The following is a 27,481-nucleotide window of genomic DNA, read 5'->3' as shown; positions in this document are numbered from 1 at the left end:
CAGCAGACAGAACTAGCTGTGGGTAAGACAAATTGTCGGAAAAGCAGCTATCAGAGGGAGACGGCCATGACAAGGACAAGGTGCTGGACAAAGAGAAGACACCACAGACATCATTGGAAGGCAGAGGCTCTGGAAGATGACAGGAAAAACTGAGCTAGAGACTAGAATCCCACTCCCGTTTGCTGAGCACCTGGAAAACCCCAGGCAAGTCACTTAGCATTGTTGAACCTCAGTTTTTCCATCTACAAAATAAGAGTCTGACTAAAATAATCCATAGGGTTCCTTCTAGTAATAAATTTCCATTCTAGGAGCAGAAGAAACACTTAAAAGCTGGACATACTATTTAACCACAACATTCCATGGGGGGAAAAAAAAAAAAAAAAAACCACAGTAACCTTTATTGAAATTTACCAACTACTTTCCCAGATCTGAGCAAATGCGGGTATTTCATAACAACTTGCCAAGTAATATACTCATTGGTAATCAGAAATATAGAGACTTAAGGTTCAAGAAGTATTTATTACAATCAAACAGATTTCTATACAGAATCACTTTCTCCAGCTTGCTAACAAATCCTGGGCAAGAATCTTGGTTACCTGACACAACTGGATCCATGAAATACTTATCAGCACACACTGCACACGCCAAACCCCATGACTTTTACTTTCTCGAAAGTCTATAGATAAGCACTTTAGGCTGGGCCTATTGGCCAGTGTACATACTTGTCAGGCCCACAGTAGCCAGTGAGGTTGCCATCATCTGGCACAATGACTGGGGCAGGGTGGTCATGACGGTCAGACCCACACTCAGCAGTTCTGTGTGTGCCTATACAAGCTGGATTGCTGCTGTGTTGATGGAAGAATCCCACATAAAAAGAGAGCTTCCAAATCTCCTTGTCCAACACGTTTAACGAGTCACTGTCCAAAGTTTGTCAGATGGTTAAGCTCAATCCATGTGAGGAGTGGAGACAGAACAGATGGTGGGAGAGTAGTCATTTGAAGTCATGTTTGTACGGTGCACCACATCAACTATTAGCACTTCAGTCAAGAAATAAAGAGTTCACACTCTAACACTCTAAAGAGCATTCTGGATTTAACATTTTTTTTCAACTTGGAATAAATTAGTAAAGCAAAATGGGAAGCAGTGTCACACTCATATCCAGCTCTCCCACCAAACAGGCACAGGCTTGAGCTAAGTGACTTAACGTCTCTGTGTGTTGTATTCACCTTGACAAAGGGTGCCACCTCTATCCTGTCTATTTTTCATAGTTGTTTTTCCAGTTGAGTTCAACCTTAAATTTTAAACATTTACTGAACACTGACAATGTTCCAGTATTACACTAGACTGAGAGGGCAGACTCCCACGATGTATAAAAAGTGTGTAACTTTTTAAAGCCCTGGAAGTAATCCAAACGTTCATCATAGTAGAAAGGCCAGCGTGTGGTTATTTATATAGACTATCACATAGCAGTTAAAATTAATAAACTACATGTAATAAGTATGTAATGGCAAAACATTCATATATGTGGTCATTTAACCAAAGGGGTAAGTAGAGGCTGCCATTCAATCCACATTGTTTGACAGGTCATAAACCCTGTTATAGAGTGACATTTGTCCAGAAAAGACTGGCTTTTTTAAGTACCTCTGAAACTGAGTGTGGTGGTGCAGCATGTGCCACCACCAGTAATTCCAACCACAGGTGACAGAGGCAGGAAGTTATCAAGTTTGAGGCCAGCCTGCATTTTATAGCAATATCTTATTTCAAAGACAAACCAGACTCCATCGACTTACCTAGGAGTGTTTTCAATACTGAGAAGACAGCTCTTTCTGATTCTCACAAAGAACTGGATAAGCTAATGCCTCTTCCAACACCACAGAACGGAATGCGAAAAGTCCGTCACAGAATGATTCCATTTCTAGAATGTTCCCAATCATGAAAAAACATAAATCTACTGTTTAAAGGTTAAGAGTATATGAACTCAACTCGAAAGAAAAGCAGGAGAATAAGATGTAAAGTTTGGGCCTCTGGTCATCTAGTCAGAGAGAAGAGGGTGGGGGAGTACAGGAGAGAATCAGTGTCTTAGGTGACCGGCACTGCAGTCCCATGGCTCTGATTAGAACGGGGACAGTGAAATGTCACACTGCTCCCATAATTACGAACAAGAATTCCATTAATTAAAAGGAAGATGTATTTGTGAAACGGGAACTTTGAGGGTAATCGGGAGTGAGGTTCTCCCCTAAGCTGGGCGGCACCGGTCAGCTCAACATCCATTTACACTTCTTACCTCTTACCTCACCAGTGCCTGATAACACGCTGGCCAGAGTGGACGAATGTGGACAGATAGCAGTGTTTAATCAAAGAAATCAGTTTTTAAAAAAGACTCCATATTTAAAAAAAAAAAAAACAGAAATGAGAAAAAAGAGAATTAATGGCTAGAAATACAAGAGACCATGAGACATGGGAAGGAAGTGTACAGTTTGGAAGCTTTTTAAAAAGACTCTGAGATGAGATCATGCAGAACAGTGAAGTGGCCCTTCGCATTGTGAGTCACATGACACAATCACTTTGCTTCCGTAGACATAAAAATGATGTTTACAGAAGCCATTTCTGTGGGGTTTAGTAAACATAAGCCCAACCTAGGGAAAACCTTCACCTGCTGCTTCCTGGCCTGGAAAAGAAAGAGGATTGATGCTTGTTACTCCTGAGAACAGTACTCAGTAAGAAATAGAAGTACTGAGTGGGGAGATCACCCACACCTCCAAACACTACCATTTCAATCATCTGCGCTGCAAAAAATCTCCTTTACTTAAAATGTTAATAGGAACTGTGATAAGTCACATTTTATTTGTATGGTACTATATTTATATCCTTATATAAATATATTTAAATGCATTTTTTAGTTAAAACATCACCCCTTGAGGAGATGGCAATACGGCTCAGTGGGTTAAATGGCTTGCTGTTGAAGCATGAAGACCCAAGTTCTAAACTCCAGCATACATATACAAGTCAGATATTGCACACACCCCAAACAAATTAAAACAAAGAGAAAGAGAGGAAACTACCCAAAATCAATCTCCAGCCTCTAATTCAGACATGAAGCATGGGATACAATGAAAGAGGAAATGTAAGGATTTATTCAAATGATCTAAAATACTCCATATTCCAAAACTGATGAACACAGGGCTGGAGAGATGGCTCAGCGGTTAAGAGCACTGGCTGCTCTTCCCAAGGCCCTAAGTTCAAATCCCAGCAATCACATGGTGGCTCACAACCATCTGTAATGGGATCTAGTGCCCTCTTCTAGTGTGTCTGAAGACAGCTAAAGTGCACTCATAGACATAAAATAAATAAATAAACAAATCTTAAAAAAAAAAAAACCCACCTGAGGAATACAAAGCCTCCATAAAACCGGGTCAATATCTGGTTCTTAAATTGCTCTTCCCCCACTTCCCTCTTCCCTCATTTTATTTGGTTAAAACATAGTGATTTTTAAAGCTGTCTACTTGGCACATGGGCAAATATCCTTTATTTAACCTTGAGAGCACAATCTTTTTGTTGCTGCTCTTGAGACAGGGTGTCATGGCAATCCTCCTGCTGCGGGCTCCCTACTGATGAGATTACAGGTGTGCACAGTTTAGAGTCATTTCCAACAAACCATATTTATATATAAAAATAATAAACATGAGACTAATCCATCACATTAAATGCCTAAAGATAATGGTGGAAGGACCATATAAATATAAATAAGCTGCTATTACATAGTAATTAATCTCATAATGATCAAGTGTCAGACCAATTAATTACCACAAACTATACCTATGCAAAGCTTTACTTCAGTAAGAGTACAAGTTCAGATGCATTCACAATGTATCAGGACTCACTGTCTTAAGAGAAGACAAGAATGATTTCAGTGTTCCTGACTGTTTCAGACTGAGGAGACAGCATGAGGGTCTAACTTGGAACCTCCTGCCCAAGTCAATTCCAAGTGGATTCCTAAAGAATCAGTGACAGACTGGCTCACAAAAACAAGGTTGAGTGAGCTGGCAAGATGGTTTGGTGGGTAAAGGTGCCTGCTGTCAAACCTGACCACTTGAGTTCAATTCCAAAGATCCACACAGTAGAAAAACTGACTCCCACAAGTTGACCTCTGCCTTCCATAAATGTGATATAGCATACAGAAAAGTGAACACACACACACACAAATAACAGTGTAAAAGATATTAAGTGGAGGGCCTGCAAGATGTCTCAGTGGATAAGGCACTTGCCACCAAGCCTAGTGACCTGAGCTCAATCCTCAGAGACCACATGACAAAGGAGAAAACAGACTCTGCCAAGTTGTTTAACTTCCATATGCTTATTCTTTCTAAATAAATAAATACAGAAATACCAAAATCTTTTTTAAGTAAGAGAGCAATAGAAGAAAATATAAACTATCAACCTGTGGTCTCGCTCAACATGCACGTGCACACAAACACGTATGTGCCCCTGGCTACCACCATCACCTACATACTCCTGGGTTCCGTGGATTTCAATGCAGGTCCTTTACACACCTAGCTTCCCTAAGCCTGTGGACAGCTTGTGTATTGCTGACTGTTTGCTCTTCTTGTGAGAAATGTTGATGTGGACCTACTGCTCCCTTCTTAATCAGTTGCTTTTTCAGTACTGAGTCAGAATGTACAGCTTTTTTTCTCCCATCGATGATGATCGTTCCCTTCAGTGTGTGACTTTGCTGCTGACTGACCCAGGTAAAGATGCACAAAGTAGCAGACATCTCTAGTCCCGGTGTTACTGTGGCACCATGGGAAGAAGAAAGGGGAGAATCCCTGGCCAAAACTTGTGTATCATCCCATTCAAAGGAAGAATGGTTCATTTTATTAATTTTATTCACAGCCCCAATATTATTAGTATTTAAGAATCAAAATGCCTGAATCAGGCTGGGGAGCTCAGTGCATAGAGCTGTGATAGTTTGAGGAACAGAGCTCAGGTCCCCAGAACCATAGGCACCAGGTGAGCATGGTAGCTCACCTGTAATCCAGCACTTAGAAACGGCATCCTGGCTGGCTAGACTCACTGCATCAGGAAGCTTTGGGTTCAGTGGAGACACTTACCTCAGTGAATAAGGTACTGATCCACTGAAGGAGACTCCCAACTTTAGTCCAGGGTCTCCACATGTGCACACATTCATGTACCCACATTTACACCAACATGCACGCGCACACACACACACACTGTATACACTGACAAACCTTTTTTAAAAATCAGGCTGTAGAGATGGCTCAGTGAGAACACTTGCCACTGCCTAACGACGTGAGTCTGACCTGGAACTACCTGCTGGTGGAAGGGGAGAACCCTCCACAAACTCAGCCTCTGACCCATACGTATCATACACATACTAATAATAAAGTTTAATTTTTAAAGTTCCTAAATACTACTACAAACCTTTATACCATAATCTTACATAACTAATTCAGTGTAACAAGAAGAGCTAATAATTAACTATTTCTTCACCTACACTCAAAAATGACTTGAAGCTGAACCTGATAATAGATGTCTGTAATCCCAGCTTGGGAGGTAGAGACAGGAATCAAGGTAGAGACAAGGGGAATTAACCCTGGATATTATATAAGACTTTATCACAGATAAACAAAATAGCAATAACAACAACAAATAGCAATAAGTTTTGGATATAATTTTATAGCAAAATCATTAGTTTATTAAAAAATAAAAGCTGAATTAAATTATATTTTACTTTTCATCTTTTTAAAGACCAAAGTTCTGTGTAATATAACTGGAATAAAATCACCATTGTTGCCTACTACTACAAATGCATACTTGACTTTATATATGTACAAGAGAAATATAAGCAAGAACACTCCTGTTTACACAGAAATTTTGGAAATGACAGAAAATCACACCCACAATTCTACCAAGCCAGCAATCCTGCTACCACACAGCCACCATCCCACACAGCCACCATCCCACACAGCCACCATCCCACACACTCACCATCCCACACACTCACTCCTGCTATTATTCAATGCAAAACTAAATTTTAAAAATTTCATTAGTTAGTCCTTGACTTCTCATGAAGATTATCATGTAACTTTCATCATGTTACATGATAAATTACATTTACAGGTTTCCTATTAAGCCATCTCTACTAGAGGCAACACAGAACTTGCAATGTTTTACTTCTCTTATTTATGGTTGGATTTGATCTGCTAATTCTGTCTTTAAAGGTTGAACTCTATGCTCCTGACTGAAATCCACCGATCATTCCCCCTGCCGATTCTACTTGCTTTAAGTGAGAGAGTTGAAAGGTCTTCCAGGTAGAATCAGTTGGGAAGTCCTTCCTTATTTTTTACTGTCTAGAAGCATCCACATGAAAATGTGATGATCTTTGCCTTATGTTTTAGTAACAGTCACCTGTAAAGCCACTTGAGCCTCATGTATACCTGAGAGGTCAGATGACTTTGTTTTGTTCTTTTTAAATCTCTTTTTAAATTTCTTCAACAGTAGAGTCAGCCAAGTTGGGGCTCTGTTTGCTTGTTTGTTTGTTTCTGAAGTAGGACATCAGGCATTCTAGGTTGGCTTCAAACTGCCTATGTAGTGAAGGCCTTGACCTCCTGATTCTCCTACCTCAGCCAACCGGGTCCTGGGACCACAGGCATTCACCAGCACATGCAGTTTACATAGTGCTAGGAATCAAACCCAGGGCTTTCTACACACTAGCCAAGCACTCAGCCAACTGAACTACAGCCCGAGTCCCAAACTGGTTATTTCTGGAACCAGTTCTTAAACTTCTAGGCAGTGATCTGTCTTTATCACACAATAACTCAACACAAAGCATGTGTGACTCTTCAAGCTCTCACAGCCTTTTAAATGCATTTACAGGTAACTTAGCAGTGCTGTCTCATGAGAGCACTGAATTCATGCCAGTTCCGTTCTGCTCTTCTTTCAATGAGATTAGGAATCATTGCAAATCTAAAACAACTGGAAATTCCTGGGTGGCACAAAAGCAGGACAGCTACTCTGACAAGCAGAAAAGGACATGACAAGGTGCACAAGTGTTGTAGACAGCACTTACCACCGGAAACAGGGGCGTCCATGAAAACTGCTCCCATTTTCTCAACTTCTTTTGCCAATTCTTTTGAAACTGAAGGATCAATAGTACTGGAATCTATTAATAATGAGCCTTTCTTCACTTTTCTAAGTATAAATGAAAATATTCAAGTTTACAACTCTGAATGAGTACTTCATGCAACTAAATATACAATCAGAATCAGCCCAAAATCACCAGACCATCAGGGAGGACTGTGGCTTGTTACTGAAATAGTTGAAAAATCTCATATTTACTCAAGTTCCAGATCAATTACAGTTCAAAGTCAACCCATACTCATTCATATAAACAATAACAAAATGAAAATCTAATAAATGAACTAGAAAACCTAGTGTCAGCACACTGGCCACGCTCACACAGTGAAGCTGAAGTGTAAGCAAGTTTGAAACCCTATTAATTTCATAAGGGAACAGGATAGTCACTGGGTCTTAAAAAGCTGTCTTTAGGAAGCTATACTGCAAATTTCCCATATCCATATCATTTTCACTAAAAATGAATATAAGCAACTAAAGTATAGCTATTTGCTTCAAGAGGGTATATTCTTTTAACAGTGGAAACATTTTTAAATAATATTAATTAAGACTTTCAATTTTGATCACATTTACTTCTCCTCCAACTCCTCCCAGATCCACTCCCACCTCCTCATCACCCTACTTTCTCCAGAACCATTTCACCTACCTACTTCCTATCCTAATAAGACACTTTTTAAAACCAAAATATGAAATAGATTAAAAAAGGAAATAAAGAATTCAATCTAGCAGTTTGACAAGATTGGGGGGCATATTAAAATGCATACATTGGTAAAGATGGAAACAGGATCATAGATATTTCGCATAAATTTTTATCATCCTTCAGTAAAAGATGTGTTTTATCCTATGAGTGCAGAACACAGACCTGAAAGAGTTCTCTTTTATCTACAAGGCAGTGCTTATCCCAGTGGCTAGGAAGCTCTGACCTACATTATAATTTAGCTACCTGGTCTTAGTGGCCCAGGCCTACAATCTTAAATACTCAAGAGGCTGAGGTAGAGAGATCACAAGTTTAGTATCTGCCTGGGTTACAAGGTATGTCCAAGGCAAACCTAAGCAATTCAGTGAGATCCTGTCTCAAAAGTAAATAATGAATAAACATATAAATCAAGAATGATAACTAATGGGGCTGGAGAGATGGCTCAGCGGTTAAGAGCACTGGCTATTCTTCCAGAGGTCCTGAGTTCAATTCCCAGCAACCACAGGGTGGCTCACAACCATCTGTAATGGAATCGAATGCCCTCTTCATGTATGTCTGAAGACAGCAAAAGTGTACTCAAAGACAAAATAAATCAATCTTTAAAAAAAAAAAAGAATGATAACTAACAATTTTATGCAAATTTCCCAAAGTTCTCGCTTATTTATTATTAGTGTGTGTGATCGATATGTTGTGGTTGTACCACGAAGACAGAGGAAGACTCTGAAGTCAATTTACATAGCAAGGGTTCTACCCAGAGCCATCTCACCAGCTATACATTTCCTCATGTTCTTCCCACAGGTCTGCTCACCCAGGGATACACAGTCAAGACTGGAAAATTACAACTCCATAGATAGAAATATTAAAGCAGAAAATGGGATAATCACTGTGTAGAAAAATAAACTACTAAAGAGGAAAACAAAATATTTCTATTGAAAAAGGCAGTACATAGAATTCTTTCAAAAACATTTAGACAGATCCAACAGAGTACTTGGGTAAATTCCACAGAAGAAACATGCCAAGTACTACCAGAAATCACCCCAGTACAAACAAAAGCTTTACTTTATGTAACAGAAAAATATGGATAAAACTACCAGTCTTCCATGGTATTAACATCTTTAACAATCTTAAAATCAAATGAGAATTCATAGCAAAAATTACTTATGCACTGGGTGTAGATAAAGAATCCTGGCATGGGGGGCACAGAGGGGACCATCAATGAGAGGGCAATTATAGTTTAATATGAAACCAAACTCTTCCTAAGCACTCCCTGGACAACACTGGTCTGGTGGCTGGCCACCATGCTCCAGAGTAAAGGATATTAGTAAATGTTGTGTCACTGCACACGTTATAGTCACTTTCCTGGAGAAATAAAGCAGGGCCACAACTGGAGCAGGCTAGGTAGTGAGTCAGCCAGGCTGCCTCAAGACCACCCACACTGTGGGCCCACTGACTCCATTCAAATGAATGCCACTCAACCCCCTGAAATCTAAACATTTATCTTATCAGTTTTCTGTCTAATATCCACATGTCTCTTCCTTACAAGTTTGTTAGTTTTCCAAACCTCAAATTTCATTGCATTATGGTTTTCTCAGACTAAATCTTACTTTCTTTTAGCAAGTGTATTAGAAATCAGTGTGGGTGACTCAAGTGTCTACATGGCATATGACTTTGAACTAGCTCTCTGTTGGGTTCAACAGCGAAATGAGTTAGGAATAGGAAACAGGAAAGCCCAGAGACTGGAATGCAACCACCGTCATTCTGACTTAACCGCACCACAAGTAGCTCACCAGCAGGCTTACAGTGCCAGGGAAGGCAGACACCTGTTGGAAACGCTGAGCTGAACACACTTCACTCAAAGAGCCACAGCTAACACTGGATTCGGCTTCCCCATCTCCTCACTGCAGAGGGACTAGCCCATAGGACATTCAATATCTTTTTACTATAAAATAAAATTTTAAATTCCGGTGTTCTTCCCAGTGTTTGGTTTTATTTTTCACAGAACCTCTTTTCTGGATTTCTGTACACCAGAAGAAAATCGTGCTTTAAAGACTAGGTACAATTTAAAGTGCAAGCTGTAAAAATCTCTTAACCATTTACCAATGAAAGAGTAAATGCAATGCAAGAGTTAAACAGGGTTGAAGGAGGGGGTTTATTCCCAAAAGTCACATACTTGGCTCTAGTGCAAAAATTAACTCTTCACAGTAAGCAGGAAACCACACCTTATGAAATAATACACAGGAAGATTTAACCAATAGAGCTGCAATGCCCTGGTGGCTTTAACAAATGCAAAGCCCAGAACTACAGCAAGAAAAATGCACACTTGAGGAATACATACTTTAGAATCCCATTCGCTCCAGAATAAACTTCGACTGAATTCATACTGGAGGGCAGCATTGTGATAATCCTGTCAGCCTTTTCAGCTACTTCTGCTGGGGAGGACGCTACCTTTAAAGAAATTGCAAAGGAGAATTGTTTAATTCAAATGTAGGCAGTGCCCAGATCTCAAACGGGACAGGATCTGAACTATTTACTGGGAAAATTTCAAGATCATGACCAGTAACAAAGCTCCGTGAAATGAACAAATGGAGGTTGCCAGAGTCTTCATCCTCTACTGAACTCTCTGGAGAACATGGGTTTCACAGAAAGCCCCCATAAACATCCACTTCCTGAAGTAAATGCAAAGCAAGATGAAGGCAAGTCATCTTCCTAGTGAAGCTACATCTCTAGATCACGCCAAGATATAAGTCTATGTCAGAAAACTTAAAGTGCCCCCTTAGAAACAGTTCTTTCCTGTGGAAAGAAATTTAGTTCCATCTGGATAACTCCTTCAAAGGTCCCTTACTGGGGTCCAAAAACTAGCTCACAGATCTTAGGACACTACATATCTCGAAGCTTCTCATGCCCATGAGCTGGCAATGTCAAATCGTCTGACTGCCAAGTACATGGGGCCGCTCATTAGTCCCCTGCAACCCAGGCATCTGCTTCTTGGGGTGCTTGGTTAGCCAGAGCACTGGTAACCCCTCAATTATATCTCATTGTGTCAAAGCTCACAGGTCTAGAAAAAGCACACACTGATAGCAACAGCTGCAACGTCACCACTCTACTGGACACGACTGTTCTGTAGCTAATGACCACATGCATGTGGTATGTATTAGCAATGTCTGGTTAGTATAACAAAGGCATGTTTCTTAGACACAGGCACTCAAATCCTCTTACCATTGCTATGATGACTTTGAAACTACAATAACTGACAAAATTTGGAAACAACTCAAAAGCAGAGGGGAAGAAACCAACCTCATTTCCAATCTGACACTAGCCACAAAACTCTTTAGCAGCCAACTAATTCGAACCCCTAAATTCCGTGTGCTGACTGAGTGGATAAGCAGAGGCAGAATGATGGGACAAAGCAACACTTATTTAGGGAAGTCAGAGACGCAGGCTTAGTTGCAGCTCAGCCAAGTAGTCAGTATGATTTTGTGCACATTATTTGACCCCACTGGCTTCAGTGCCCCAGTCTATAGTGACAGACAGTGCATTAATTCCTGTAATCCTAAGACTCAGGAGGACTGTGTTAACAAGAGAGTTGCAAATTTGTACCAACCTGGGATGCGGAGGACGATTCCTAATGAAGACTGAGGCTCTGCTTTTTAAAGGAATGATACATTTGTCCTCATTCTTACCCTGGGTAAATCCTACCTACTCTTCTTCCCTCACCTCCAGAGAACCCCACGTACCCTCTTACGAAACAACAAAATACCTAATTTAGCTTCTACCTCCAACATACAATTTATTAATATCCAGTAACCTTCAATTCCAGGAAAGCTGGTCACTGTAAAACGAGACTGACATCATCTCTTTCTATCCACTTACATATCCCAAGGAAGTGGAAAAGAGAAAACCCGGTCACTGAATCTGTCCTGGGACCTTCTTAGTCTCAGAAACCTGGTCCTCACAACTTTCATTTCAGATGACATCACTTCCATTGGATGGCCAGCAAAGGTTTTACACAACAGTTCTCTCTATAGTTCTCTATCAGAAATGAACTGCTAAGTGTCACCTGTCTTTTTCTCCTCAAAACCTGTCTTGGCATTTTACTATAGTCAAAGCATAGTTTTGATAGAAAGCCTTATGACACAGATACTCAAGCCTTATCTGTTGGCCAAAAGCAAAAACCTCTAACAAATGGAGACTGAGGCTGTGCCTTTAAAGACATGATTCCTTGTCCTCATTCTTACCCTGAATGACTTGTTCATACTCCTCTCTCCGTCTCCATAGAGAACTCTATATGCCATCTCACAAATGTGATACATCCAAAACAAACTAATATCCCTCTTACTTTTACATTCACCTTCCCTCACTTTAGAGTCATACTGTTTGTGTGCTCTGATAATCTAATACCTACTAGTGGGTCCCAAGGTAGTAAGGACTGTAACTCATGCAGGAAAGAGTTCTAGTTCCTGGCACACAGAATAAAGAAGAAAGTAGCTCACAGGAAGCTTAACCCAGAGTAATCAGCCCAATAAAAGCAACTTGTCTTCACAAAAAAAAGAGGAAACTACTACTATCACTTGAATGGGAGCACAGGAGCAGGAGTAATTGATGTGTATAACTGAGGTAGAAACATGGCTTACATGAATTTTCACCTCACACTAGAATAGTATTTGTGTGCTAACCTCTGTTTTAACAGCTGTATGAAAAGGTCTGTTCTTATTCAATGCATTAGGAAACGAGTTGATAAAGAGAAAAACCAAAAAAGCTTGCCAAAGACTGTGCAGCTCACTAAATGGCAAAGGCAGATTCCAAGCCAATGCATCTCGTAGGCTGCCAATACTCTACTCTGTCCCACAGACTCCACAGTCAAGTGCCAGAACAGCGGCTTAGAACAGAAGCGTATTCTCAGTACTGGAAGGCAGAGCTCTGAGTCTGAAAGCAAGGTGTCGGCAGGACCACTCCCCCTCCAATGATCCAGCACAAGCTCTTTCTTTGCTTCTTCCATGCATGACTGCAGCAGCACAACGGTAATGTCTGCCTCCCTCTTCCCAGTACTCTCCTCTGTCTTCTTCTTCCTTGCTGTGACTCCTAGTCCTGGCTGTCAGCTGCCACTAGCTACACCTCTGGCTCTCATTTTGAAATGGCTTCACTGATAAACACATCATTACAATTTTCCCATTTAGAGTGAATAATTGGTTGGCTTTTATTTTATTTCCAGATAAGAGTAACCATTACCAGTCACATGTTTAACTCCTCAAAGAGAAACTGTGTATGCACGAGCTGTCACTCCTCTATGCCCAATGCTGCTTATCTCGCCAAGCATACTTTCTTCTCTCTATAGATTTCCTTTTTCTTGATTTTTTTTTTCAGATAATAGGAGATGCTTAGTGCACGGTCTTTCGCAACTTGCTTCTTTAATTTAGTGTGCTTCCTTAGTTCATCTGTGACACAGCAGGTATCAGCACTTCTGTGTAAATATGTTTTCATTTCTCCTAGGTATAGACACGCAGGTTTGTTTTGTTCTTGTTATTTTGTGAGTGGGGTGTTTTGTTTTGTTTCTTGAGACAGGGTCTGATAATGTCACTCTGGCTGTCCTGGATCTCAACTTGAACTCACAGAGACCCACCTACCTCTGCCTCCCCAGTGCTGTGATTAAAGATGTATGCCCCTATGCCTGGCTTAGATCCAGGTTCTCTTTTATTGCTAGGTCAGGAAGTGGGAAGACAGACAGCTAAATGAACAAAGCTTTTCTGTGTAACCGTAAGGCCCTGAATTTAGATCTCCAGTACCCAAGTAAAGGCCAGGTATTGCAGCATGCATCTAAAACCCCAGTGTTGGAGAGCAGAGAAAGGCAGATAAATCAGTGACCTCTAGATTTAGTGTAGAAACCTCCTCTCAAAAACAAGGTGGGGGAGTGATAGAGAAAAACAGGCAACGTCGACCTCTGGCTTCCACACACACACATGAACACACACAGAGATACACCCCACACAATAAACTGTTCAGTCATATCATAGCTCTGTGCTTCATTATCTGAGACTACTGTTGAGTTTCCCAATCTCTCTGTACTACCATAATAAACAGGTGTGTTTGCTTTGTCTGTTTGACTCTTCATTCTGACTTTCATGGTGAGCATGGCTTTCTTCCTCATGACTAATGTATCCTTTTCTTGCTTCTCTGGCCTCTTTTATATAACCCCTTAAAGTTCATATACTTTGCCCATTTAATTACTTGTCTTTAATTTTTAAGTTGTAAGACTCCTTTATGTATTTTAAATAAAAGTCCCTTATCAAATATATGATATGTAAATATTTTAGACCTTTGACAGTGAATTATCTTTTTAGTTTACTGGTCTTATTTAGAACAAGCAAATTTTAATGCTAGTGAATTCCAATTTACCTATTAATTTTGTTACACAAACTTATGCTGTTATAGCTAAGAATCCTTTGCCAAATTCTAGGTCATAAAGATTCATTATTGCACTATCTTTTATTCATTCATTTGCTTGTTTATATTATTTTATCGAATGTGTATAAGTCTTTTCCTTACATGTATGTCTGTGCACCATGTATGTCCTTAGTGGCCAAGGAGGTCAGAAGAGGGCATCATAGCCCCTAGAACTGGAGTTTCAGTCAGTTGGAAGCCATCATGTGGTCGCTGGGAATCGAACCTGGTCCTCTGTAAGAATAAGTGCTGTTAACTGCTACACCATCTCTCTAGTTCTTGTGTTTCCTTTTGGTTTATATAAGACACCTTTCTGGAGCCACTGTTCAACCACTGTTATCCACTGAACAACTTACTGTGATGAATAACTATTATTTTATTCCAACACTCTTCAAAGTACAAAAGGCACGTGCTAAAGAGGAGGGGCAAAGCAGATACAATTTATGAGTTGGCATTACTGATTTTCTTTTAATTCAGGCGATTTATACCAATTATCCAGTTTATAAACAGATAACAATGCTGCATATACTGACAAATGTCTTAACATTAACTTTTACTAACTAGTGGCTGTGCATCTTGTAATGCAAGGAGCCAAAGCTATGGTGTCAAAACTAGACCTTCTTTCAGTCCCTGGCTCCTGCTGCCAATTCACTGAATAACTTGAGGAGAGTACCGAGCTTTTCCATGTATCAGTTCTGACCCCACTGCTGGACTCTGGGGGCACTGATCTCTCATACTTAAAAATGAGTACAACTTAAAAAAAAAAAAAAAAAAAAAAAAAAAAGGAGAATCCTGAGCTGCTCTCTTTATTGGGTTACAATCTCCTAATCCAAACACTTAGACAACTGAGAGTAAGGGGCCAGCCTGAGCTATACAATGAACTGTCCCCCAAAACTGAATAAATAAAGCAAACAAAATACTTAACAAAAGAGCACAGACATAGTAGTTTCTCACTAAATATTAGGTTCCTTGTTCCTTAAAGTGCAAATGTTTCCCTTATTAAGCCTATTAAGGTAGTCTTTCCTCTGGCCTACCTAAAATTAGTAAAGGACAAGCATGTCATGGGGGAATAGAGTCAGAGAGGTAACTTCTGAGAAGACAATAACTCAGGCAGAATACTAGAATGTTGTGGAAGTCTAGTAAAAACTGAAAGATATAGAATGCAGTGGCCCTCTTTCCTCTGCCATCATATGCGCTGCTACGCCTGGCACAACCTCTCGCCATGTCGTCCCACAAGACTTTCAGAATCAAGCGATTCCTGGCCAAGAAACAAAAGCAAAATCGTCCTATTCCTCAGTGGATTCGGATGAAAACTGGTAACAAAATCAGGTACAGCTCTAAGAGAAGACACTGGGGGAGAAGGAAGCTGGGCCTGTGAGGAGTCACACAGGGCAGGACTGAGGGCTTGTGCTGAACTGTGGTCATCAATCAGTCCTACCAGATGGATTTTAACCTGAAGACTTGTTCGTGGCTAAATTAGGATGTTTGTCCAGTAATAAAATTATGAACCTTAAAAAAATAGAATGCAGTGACAACCACTTCAGTTGTTCCAAAGTAAGCCAGTTCCACAGGCATAGGAGAGGGACAACGGTGAGGGCATTTGCTCTTCCATTCTTACTTCTCACCCACTGGAGGGCCTCTATTCAACCCTACCTTGCTTTCTGGCTAAATTCTGTATTTAACTTAAGACATTCCCTCAATTTAGAGATCAAGCAACATTTGCAAGCACACGTCACCATAGTGATAAATGTAAACACCAGTGTTACCCCCACACTTAATACTATCTGCCTCACTCAGTTAGCTCCTAACTGATGTAACTCTAGACAGCAAACCAACCTGGAATACTTATTGTATTAAAGATAATAAAAGGTCACCTTCACATTCTCTTAGTACATTAAGTCATCAAATTGTCCTAAAAAGTTATACTGAGAGTCTAGATTCCTTCACTTCAGCACAGAGCCCCAAGGAGTGCGCTGTCAGCGTCCACAGACCACATGGGCATGAACAGCTTCAGTGCCATACTGAAAAGCCGCAAGCTCTCACCTTCTCACGCGGTGACACCAGCTCTCAGTCACCGTCTCATGCAGTGCCACCAGCTCTCAGTCACCGTCTCACGCAGTGCCACCAGTGCCAGCGAGTACAGAGAGCATGGCCAGGAAAGACAGGGGCTTTTCAGCTCTACAATGGCTTCTAAGACACTAAACCTATTTTCTGTCTCAGTGTTTGCTTTCGGTGATCATCTGGGTGTCTACTGGTCTGCTATTTTGTTCTCACTGTTTTCTGCTTCTTAGGAAGCTTTTAGTACTCTTCCAGTCCCGGGATCATATCTTGCCTTAGTTATCATTCTACAACTTGTGCAAAATTCCCTTCATATTGTAGAAAAGGCACATCTATTAAATTCAGAGGCTAAAAAAAGTCTCTTATTATCTGAGTTTCTAATAAAGTTTGACAAATTCAAACAGGGCAAGACTTACCTGACAGATGCTATCATAAAACATGATAAACTCTAGTTCTTGAAATGGAATGGCAACCTAAAAGCAGCACACTAGCACTCAGTCACAACTCAGCCCCGTACTACAGCCCACGGTGTTTTAGGTTGTCGCCTGGCTCACAGACAGTAACTAATGACAACCTCTCAGAATGCTGTCATGCAGTATTTATAAAGTACACTCACATATATTTTCTCATCTGAGTTTCATATCCAATGACACAAGTAGTTAGTCATCATTCACATTTTATAGATGTAGAAACCAGCTGAGGGACTAACTTGTCCCATTAAGATAAAATCTAAGTGTTTGATCTCAGGCAAAGCTTTAAGTCCCAAAGCAGACTCCTGTCCTGAGACAATCATTACTGACTTTCTCTAACATGGAGGCTATTTCCACAAAATAATTGCTTCATCAACATAATCAGAGACAATAATATCTCAGGAAACGACCCAATAAGAAATGCCCAGGCCACCTAGCAGAAAATACCCTTCCCAGCAGATACACAGTTTTTGATGTGCATCCAAATGTTGACTTGATGTTAAATTAAAAATGAAATACAGTTAGCAACAATAAGGTTTTACAACTCTGTTGGTTATGCTACTAAGAAGTGCTTGCTTCTTTGATAAAGAAAAAATATTTTTCAAAACCAAAATCTAAAGCAAACCCAAAGACAAGCCTTACCTGCTCACCAGCCTCTTTAAACTCTTTGCATACATCAGGGAATACGTCATAGAGAATGAGTGGATAGCCATGTTTCATGAGATTTTTTGCCATTGGATTGCCCATGTTTCCCAGTCCAATGAATCCAACTGGAGTTTTAGAAGCCATTGACCTAGAACACACTGATTTCAATACATTTATAAATAAAAAAATAAATTTATGGCACATATATATGCATACAGGCAAAATACTCATACATATTAAAAATAATAATCTAAAAAAATGGTTTAATCTTATAAACAAGTGCTTTACAGGGTAAGAAAGCTTTGCCTCACCCTGGAAACATTACACTTTCTCCATTTCACAGTGACATCAGACAAATACCACTCACTAAAGGTGCATTATATGAAATACTGACAGGGTTTAGAAAGACACAAGACACAGTACTTGTCCCTGAAAAGGTGATAATCTACCGAGAGAATTAGAAAGAACTCCACTTGCTCTTGTATTTACAGGTCTTATTCTTCCTTTTTCTGTCAATGACTGTGATTTTGAGACTCTGTATGACAACAAAGCTCAGCCATTATTAAGTTTCAAATCCTCTCAAATGATTGTTCTGACTCACCATGAGCATATGTGAATACAAGGAGCTCCTAAAGGAAAACTGTTTACCACCGACCCTACCATTTCCATCAAACATGTCGCAGTTCCTGGGCAACATCACAGCGCTGATGCTAAGTTTACTGAATGCACTAGGAACACAACCCTTTGTCTTTATAGCCCAAGAAGGTTCAATGACAGAGAAACGACACCTAATTGAAAACTTAATTTAAAATTAAAGAGAATGAGAAGTACATTTTATATGAGCTCTCATGCCCATAAGCAAATTAACAAAAAGAGAAAATGAAGCACTGTTATATCAAACCACTGTGTAAAAGTTAGAAAGGTGCAATTTAACAATCCAAAAACATTACAAGCAAGAAACACTGCATTTTAAAGGCAGTTAATTTAACAGCAACTACTCTAAATGAAACAGGTAACAAGTATGACAAGAAAAAGCAAGGAGTCACATATGCCACAAGCATTAAGTAGCCACCCCTATGTGCTATGCCAGAGGGCAGCCTCAAACTCTGACCCTCCAACCTCAGCTCCCAAGTGCTGGCATTACAGGATACACCACTAGACCTAACCATTGAACACAAACGAGATACAATGCTTGCCTTGCAATAACCTTAAAATTCAAGAAGACATAGATAAAATAAAGCATTAATACAAGGCAGATAAGAATAGGTAAAAATAAAATAAAACTAATGCTAGTACAGAATTCATAACTTGAAATTTTTAAAAAGATATATTTAACTTGTGAATTCTAAAGTGGATCAGGTTTAAACAGAACGGGAAGGGAACCACATAAAGAAAAGGGAATAGGAGTACATTCAAGAAACAAGGAGAGCCAGAAGAAATGAACCGTAAGTTAATATTTATGCCAGACACAGTTACCTAACCTCTTTATTGATAAGTGTCATTTCTCATCTTCCACTTGGGAACCAGATCTTTAGCAAGCTTAAGGAAAATTGTCAAGGCCCGATTTAGTCTTTGGGTTTGTTTTGAGCTGCTTTTTGGTTTTGCGGTGCCGGAAGTTGAACTCATGCTAAGTGTGACTTCTGAACACATGTGTGCCTTTTAGCTTCACAGAAGTTCAATCTTAGGACTTGAACGTCTTTATGATCATTTGGTCTAGTAATATGGAGGAACATCATTACTCTTCTGAGATGAACACTAAAATAGTAAGAAACATGGTGGTTGCTACTGTCTTTCAAGTGATGCAAGCTGAATATGTATATATGTGGACAGAAATAAAGGAAATGACAAAAATAATAAATTCTAGACTCTACACAAAGGACTGCTCAGAATTCTCTATATTACTCAATATTTGCCATCTGGAATTTTTCACAAGGGGAAAAATTAACATATTAATATATTAAAAACTATTATAGATGACAAAACCCAAGTAACTAAGGAAGGGCTGCTACCCAATAGAAACAGCACTATTCACACCTGAATAACTTAAAAATCCTGACTACATCTATGAATGACTCAGGTAGAAAAAAAATCACAAAATGACAACAGAAAATGTCAATTCTCTTCAGAAAAAAAAAAAACTATAAAAATATATTCAACTTGTCATAATTAGAGAAAAGAAATATGACACTGATCTTTAACTACCGAATGAACCAAAATTTAAACAAAACCTATTATCAGCAATTAAGGATTTATGAAAATGAGTGTTCTCATACATTATCAAACATATCAGATTAGCCTTTTTGGAAATCTATGTACATTTTAATTTAAAACAATTTGACTCAGCAATTCTACTTTCTAGAAATTTACAAGGGTTATAAACTTTGTTTTAAAAGTATTTTTAGCTTTGCAAGGCATAAGGAACTATTTCATTCATTTATTCTAGTTTGAAAATAGCCATAAGTAATAAATAAAAGTACATGCTTTATTTTTTCTAATACAATATTTTTTGAGTATCATGTGTATGTGAATGTTCTCACATGTATGGATGCATATGAAGAACAGTGATTGACATTTGATGTCTTTCTAGATCCCTACCCCGAATTTATTTTACTTACAGATCTCTTGAACTATGAGCTTTTAGATTAGGCTAGTCCCGCTAGACAGCTTGGGAGTAAACGGCAGCCAGGGAGCTTATGCTTATCCACTGAGCCTTAGCCCTCAAATACAATTTTATCTATAAACAGATACATGAATATGAACCATCATTTGAAGGGTCCTGCTATACACTAAACTCTGAACCACACAAATAGTTTATTATAGAACTGTTTATTACAGCAGAAAAATGTAAATAACATATTACTAGAGTACTTAATTCACAAAAATTCACACTAACCCAAAGCAATGAAATATTACTCCTATATTTAGAATAATGTGGAGGAGTAAGGCTCCACACTTGCACCTACTACAGACTGAGTTCCCTTCAGAACTCTCAACTGGGTAAAGCTTGATTAGGACTCTTGACTTATTAAGAGAATTTAACATAAATTCAAGCACAGTGGTTATTTGAGAGGCACTCATAGAAAGGACAAAATACACCAACCCACAGTTGCCATGTGTATGATTTTGGTGGCTCTCAAGTTACATCTCAAAGGTTGTTAATATCCCTCCCCTTTTCCTTCTTCCCATTAATGAGATTATAGAGTGGCTCCAGAGGTGAACTGACTGAACTCTGGTAAGGTGAAAGCCAGGGTATGAGGCCTGCATACAGGGGTCAGTACATGACTTTCACTGTGAGAAGTCTTGTGAATTCCCATTGTAATTGAAAACTGCAGGTTTACAGTTGAGAAAAGGAGAAAGACCACACATGAAAGTTACTAGTATGTTTAGGCTTTCAGCATGTCATTTTAAGTCTTATTTGAAACATTTCTATATAAAAGGAATATTGTCTCTTAAAGGTAACTGTAACTGAAAATGTTAATTTCTACCCTTCTTCCCATCTCCAGCTCATGTGCACCCTATAGTCACTAAAATTCATGATCTTCTTTAATTACTGTTACACACACACACACACACACACACACACACACACACACACACACGTTCACACACGTATGTAATTGCAACCTGCCTGACTCCATTTGTTGACCACTGGGACTGGATAACCTATCAGAGGGTTGGTCCTGGAGAAGATTGGGTCCCCCTTTTAGCAAACATGAGTTAGCTTTAGCTCTTCATGTAGGAGTGCAGCCTTGCAGGATTTCTACCTCTTGACTCATCTGTCTGAACTGTCAATCTTTCTGTCCTGTCCTACCATGGTCTACCTGTCTAAGGCAGAGGAAATACCTCCAGAATGAAACCCAAAGAAAAACAGCAAGATGGAGAACATTAGTACAAGAATATGCAGTGAAAAAAGTACACAGACTTATTTTTCTGCGGTTTGTATGGATATATTAAAGAGAAAAAAACAGTTGTCATAGTTCAAGTGCGAGAGTCCTGGGTCTGATTTAAAGAAAAGATTGTTTTTATTAAAAACCTTCCATTTTTACTATATGCATTTAACTTTTATAACTACTTCTGCAAGCAAAGGAAATAAATGAGTTGGCCCAGTGGATGTTAAGTGCTATGTGAATGAGTTCTGACTCCAGAGAGGTTTCACTAAATGGGCACATGGGTGTACAGCCAGGTCTGATACAGTGGACTCAGCAAATGTAAGCTGGGATGTAACCAGTACACAGCTAAATTCTCCGATGTCCCTCCTCCCAGATTCAGAAAATGTCTGGTCCAGGGCTACTGATCCTGCCATGGCCTGGAAGCGCCATGAGAAATGTAGTAAGAAATGAACAAAGGGTTAATGAAAACATTGTAAGTAATGCACAAACTTCTATAATTCTCAGTATTACTACCTACGTGGCAGGGACAGGCCATAGGTAATGAGGACAAGTTGAGCAAGAGATTTAAAAAGAACATTAAGATACTGACAAAGGCATCGGTGAGATTCCTATTTATAAATAAATTTCAGAGTGGATAAAAGCTGGAGAGGCACTTAATGAAGTGAAGGGACAAATAATTTGTCTAGTGGTGAACAAAGTAAGTGTCAAGGGGCTGGGTATAAAACAGGCAAACACGACGAATGCCGGCAGACGAGAGTCACAGACTATCTACCAAGACTAGTTCTTGTGAAACTCCATGTGACAAAATCCAAGAACTGATAGGAGAGTGCTGACCTTTGCTGCAGAAGCTAAGGAGCCAAGAACAAGGAGGCCTATATTATCTGGGCCAACTTGTGAGCATCAATCAAGACAGGTTGTCAGGGATGGGCTCAGTTCTCTTGATTCCATCACTGAGGCAAAATAAGAAATGGGTGGTGTGAGTTGGTACAAGTGTTGCCCAAAGAGAAGTTGCTCATTGGGTATGATCACACTTAAGTTCTGAGTTTAGGAGATCCATGTAAAGTCACCTTTGGTGGTATGCCCTTGAAGCATAAAGTTACTCAACTCCTCTAGATGCTTTTATCAACAACAGTACCAACAACAAAAGAAGGTTACTGTAAAGATTACTTAAAATAAGATATGTGAAGCATTAAACAACTCCTAGCACATGACAGTCAGTAAACAGTAGCTACTTGTATTAGAAAGGGTCAAGAGGTGCTCCATGGAACAAGTCCCACAGCCAATGATTATGATCTCTCAAAGGTAATAGAAGCAAATATATATATATATATATATATATATATATATATATATATATATATATATATATATATATATATACACATATATATATATATATATATACACACATAAATATATTGGTAACTTGATCTGCTACCAGAAATCAGTCTGTAAAAATATTATTTTACATTTTCAAAATCTATGTAATCGAAGGAACAAATGTATTGTAGAATATAGACTATAAAAAACCATATAGTTATAAGAAAAAGTTTATTTCATTACACAAAAATAATCATTTAGAGCTTCTAAATGGATTTTTCATTGTGTCATATCTTTATCTGAAGATTTAGTTCTTTATCTGAAGGAAATAGTTTGAAATTAGATGTCTGAAATTACAGACAATGTCAAACTCTATACGTATTTTCCTATATGTATGTGTGAATATGCATACGTGTATGCAGAAAGTTATATATTATATACCAAGAAATGATGTATATAATATATATACCCCATGATAAATTTTAATAATATATATATCCCATAATAAAGCTTAATTAATAAATTAGGCACAGGAAGAGACAAATAAAAATAATGATAATAATAGAACAATTATAACATGTTTTGAAGTTATGCAAATGTGGTTGGTCCCAAAATATCTTTCCATGCAGTGTTTTCAGACTGTGTTTAATGATAACTCTTGGGAGTGAAGAAAGCAAAACTGGCTAAGAAAGGACCACTGTATACACAACATGGAATCCTATGTTACATATAGTAATGGAATGAACACTGTTTGCCTTAGTAATAAAAATTTCTCAACAAAGAATAATGACTTATTCTAGGAAGGCCTTATGTTATTTCAGCAATAAATATTTGTCTGTGCATAATCCTGTAAATTTAAGGTCAACTTTAATCCCAGGGCTACGTGTCACTTTTCAGATGTGCTTGTGCCAATATAATGACACTATGTAAATGGAACACAATACCATTGTATACTTGAATAGTCCGAGGTTACACTTTGGAGTTGGAGTTGAGGTTTACTTTGGAATTATTTTAAATGCCAGTGTCTATATAAATGGATACTAACGACAAATAATAAACTACAGAAATGCTAACTTTTTTTGAGATTCAAATCTTTTTTTAAAAAAATGGAGTACATTCCACAAAATTATAATCACTCCTCCTCCCCCAAGCCTCAGGGAACATCATGGGCCTTGGGCGCTTCAGAATGAAAAGATGGTGAGGAATGCAACAAAACACAACCATCCAGACAAAACATAGTTGCTACAGTCATGGACACCTGACCCTTCAACATTCCATCATGAACGAGGAGGTCCCATGAGGACCCACCCTTCCTGAAGTACTTTTGCCTACTAGTGGTTGTTGCTGGAAGGATTATCATTTCATGAATGGTGTAGCCTCTGGGGAATAAGCTGGAAAGGGTTCAGAGGGAAAGGAAGAGGTGTAACAGAGGGTGATGTGGGTGAATGTATTCACAGTTTGCTGTATTTATGTATAAAACTGAAAAAAAAGTTTAAATCTAAACATACAGAAAGTGTATGTATATATGCATATATATGTATAGTTGTATAAAATCATATATACAAAAGACATCAGTAGTTTTTTTAAACTTAGTATTGCAATTCTATATACAGTACTATTTAATTTTCCCACCCACCTTTGGTCAAGTGCTCTTGAAAAATGACCTGACACAATGTTTCCATGTACCTGTTGAGGTATCCCACAACATGAAGAGTATGTGCATGTGTCCTCTTTACAAAAAGAGACCTAAAGCTAAGTATAATTATCTTTGAAAATAAAATAGAGAATTTGCTTGTGAAATGAGTTATGAATCAATTATTTCCTGTTTCTTCAGGGATACATTAAAAGGATTACAGTTGCCATAAACTGACACCTTGTAGGGGTCTCATTTTTAAAAAAGTATATGGGTCCTTATAACACTATCAACTATTGCTATAAACAGCTTAAATCTATGATGGAGGCAAATACCTCCAAAGAATTCAGAATATTATAAGTTAGAAACTGAACATAATCCCTTTTCTGCACCTTCCTACACTTCAGAGTGGCATAGAGAAGAGGTATCTCCTCCATTTAAAAAAAAAAAAGATCTAAATCTCAAAATACATTAACATTTTTGTAATTAGCTTACTACTAGTCATTAATATTCGTTTATATAAACATTTAAAATAACTCCAATGTAAAACAGGATTGAGTGTTTCAAAGATACCCACTAAAGAGCCACTACTTCAAGTTAATTGTTCATAGACACATACCCTTGGGCCAAAGCAGCCCAAGTACAAGATGGTTTGGTGAAGCCGTTTACACAGCCAGCGCCAGGAGACAGGCCCTTCCTACTATACTTTCAGAATAAAGTATTCTAGTCTCTGGCCTCAGACTCTCCTATCATGGATTATAAGAATCTTCATAACCCTTAAAAGGTACATCCATGGTTCATGAAGCTATCATTAGTCACCTTGTAAAAATACTAAACAGCAAATACAGCGTCCTGGACTAATCAGATGTCAAAAAGTGGTCCCGTGATGAGACGAACGATGCTGCTCCCTTCAAGTGATGAAAAAAAAACAACAACAACTATATCCAAAATCATACATGTTTGTATCTTGCTACCACGATTCCTTTTCTGCCATCTGCTACCTATTATCACACAAATGCTCTTCCAAAGCAGAAAGAAAATGCTTAGGTTTTTCTGAGGGCAAAGACTGTGAGCTGCTCAGAATTCAATTCCCTACCTATTTCTTACACAAAAGGGAAAGAAGTGAATACAAGCACCTTGAATCCAGAACCTCCGGTATGTTAGGCAAACTCAAATTTGTTTTGTTTGCCTGTATATGACAGTGCTAAACAGCACGTTGTTAAACTTTTACATTAAAAAGAAAATCCTTCGGTATCTCCCATATATCAACCAATTCTTAAAGAGGTGTCTTGATGTCTAGAAAATCCAAGGGTTAGAGAGAAACAAGGGCTACTTCCTGGATCTTGTTGAAGATGTCCCAATTTACTTATTTTAAGGCCTTGGGAGGTCCTCATGTGAAAAGTAGTTCTCAGATATTCACGTAGCTCTAAACACAGCTTCTTCCTAAATCCCTGGTCACTTTTCATACTTACAGCACAACACAGTCAGTCTGTTATGTTATGGACACAATTTTGAGGCAAAGAAGTGCGGTTAATAATTTGACAAAAGTCCACTTTGAGACAGCACAGCTCCATTTCATAATGGAGTTAGCTCTGCTTGCTGGTCAAGGGTGACAAACTTTGCTGGATTTCTAGGATACGGCCATGCCACCGACAAGGGTGGTTGAACACAAATCAGGCCTTGAAGTCTGAGGGAGCGCCCGCTTAAGGTGAAGCCAGGGAGCTGAAAGTCCAGGGGTCCCAGAGATGGGTGCGGTGGGGTCACCCCTGGAGCTGAGCCCTCCAAATGTCCTACGAACCCCAAATCCAAAACGCACGCAAGGGACCCAAACATTCCTCCCTTCATCACAAGCTGTTCCTGAGTCCCGCAGAGGAAACACTGAACAATCTGGAGCCGGGCAGAGGGCAGGAGAGGAAGGTTGACCGCTCAGGAGGCAGTTACAAGGGGCCCCAGGCCTACGAGACGACCACAAGTGTCGCTTTTACCCTCAAACCAACCGCAGCCCTTCGGGCAAAAACCCCTCTTCGCTTGGCCAGAGGAAGACGCGCAGATTGGGGCGCGAGGTCCTTACCCGCTGCAAGGCTGCCCACGGGCCGCCGCCGGCCGCTCCAGTACCAGAGGCCGGAGGCTGCTCCCCGGAACCCCAAGGAAGCTGCCATGCTGAGCCCCCCGCCCCGCTTCTACGCCGTGACCTCCGCCGCCTCACACTCGGCCTGGGGACTACGAATGTGCGCAGCGGAGGGGATGGCCCGCACCACCGCAAGGACGGCTCGCGCACGCGCTCTCCTGGCTCAGCTTGGGTTCCGCCCAGTGCAGGGCGGACCACAGTGCTGAGAGGCGTGGCCGGAGAGTCGGGGACGGACCAATCAGGACTCCCAGATCTACAAACGCCCCGACTGGCCTCCGGCTCCTGCTGAGTTTACAGTCTTTGGGTGGGAGAATTCGTGTTTACCCAAAAACTGAGGGGTGTGTGGGAGGCGGTGGCTGTCGCTCACTACCGCCTCCTCAGAGCACCTGCCTCTTCACAGGGCTGCTAACTGGTTTTCTTCCTCAAGAACAGCAGCTACTGTAGTAATTTTTAAAGGAGCAGAAATTTCGAGTTCCCTAGTATAGGGATTCGTTTTTAACTTCAGTAATAAAATACATGGATCTCCTAGAGTTAAAATATAGATTTTCAGTGTCTGTTGAAACACAATCACAGAATCCATCATGCGTGCAATAACTAATATCTGTGATATCAATATGATATATGACCCAATGGTTTTTCCGTTCATATTTTAAAAGTAGTAGGAAAGTAATTTAATAACGTGTTCTCTTTGAAGAGTAGAATTTCTAGAATCTTACTGAGTTTCATGAAATGCGTGCTTAAAAATTCTACAACCTGCATCTTTTGAAACCAAAATCTAATGGGTACATTAAAACCCAGAGAATATAGTATATATGTATATTATTTTAAAACAGATATTTTGCTGATCTTTCCTTACTTGGATATTTGGTATATTTGGTGGTTTGAATAAGTATGCCCCCCCCCCCATAGACTCATGTGTTCTAATGCTTGACCCATAAGGGATGTGACTTTATTGGAGTAGGTGTGGCCTTGTTGGAGGAAGTGTCACTGTGAAGACCAGGTTTGAGGGCTTGCATAAGCTCGAACTGCAGCTAGTGTGGCTTCTGCTGCTTT

The 27,481-nt window shown here is 39.5% G+C and overlaps 2 protein-coding genes across 2 annotated transcripts in view; one reads left to right on the top strand and one right to left on the bottom strand.

Annotated features, from left to right (window-relative positions):
* Window positions 1–26,574, bottom strand: part of HIBADH (3-hydroxyisobutyrate dehydrogenase) — a 93,322-nt gene extending 66,748 nt beyond the window's left edge. Inside the window, exons 1-4 of the mRNA XM_080931853.1 lie at window positions 26,372–26,574; window positions 17,455–17,615; window positions 10,185–10,294; window positions 7,088–7,209 (exon numbers count right to left, since the gene is read on the bottom strand). Of these exons, the coding sequence (XP_080787979.1) occupies window positions 7,088–7,209; window positions 10,185–10,294; window positions 17,455–17,615; window positions 26,372–26,459 (481 nt within the window). The 5' untranslated portion in view covers window positions 26,460–26,574. The remainder of the gene's footprint in view (window positions 1–7,087; window positions 7,210–10,184; window positions 10,295–17,454; window positions 17,616–26,371) is intronic.
* On the top strand, window positions 15,507–15,662 carry LOC308432099 (large ribosomal subunit protein eL39-like; the record flags this gene model as incomplete). Its single annotated transcript, XM_080931820.1, has 1 exon — window positions 15,507–15,662. The coding sequence occupies one exon, from the start codon at window positions 15,507–15,509 to the stop codon at window positions 15,660–15,662; it is 156 nt and encodes a 51-aa protein (XP_080787946.1).
* Window positions 26,575–27,481: the final 907 nt, after the last annotated feature.

This window comes from Micromys minutus (genome assembly GCF_963924665.1).
Source record: "Micromys minutus genome assembly, chromosome: 18".
NCBI classification, from domain to species: Eukaryota; Metazoa; Chordata; class Mammalia; order Rodentia; family Muridae; genus Micromys; species Micromys minutus.
The sequence above is the reverse complement of the archived record's forward strand: the minus strand, read 5'-3'. Positions and strand labels throughout refer to the sequence as shown.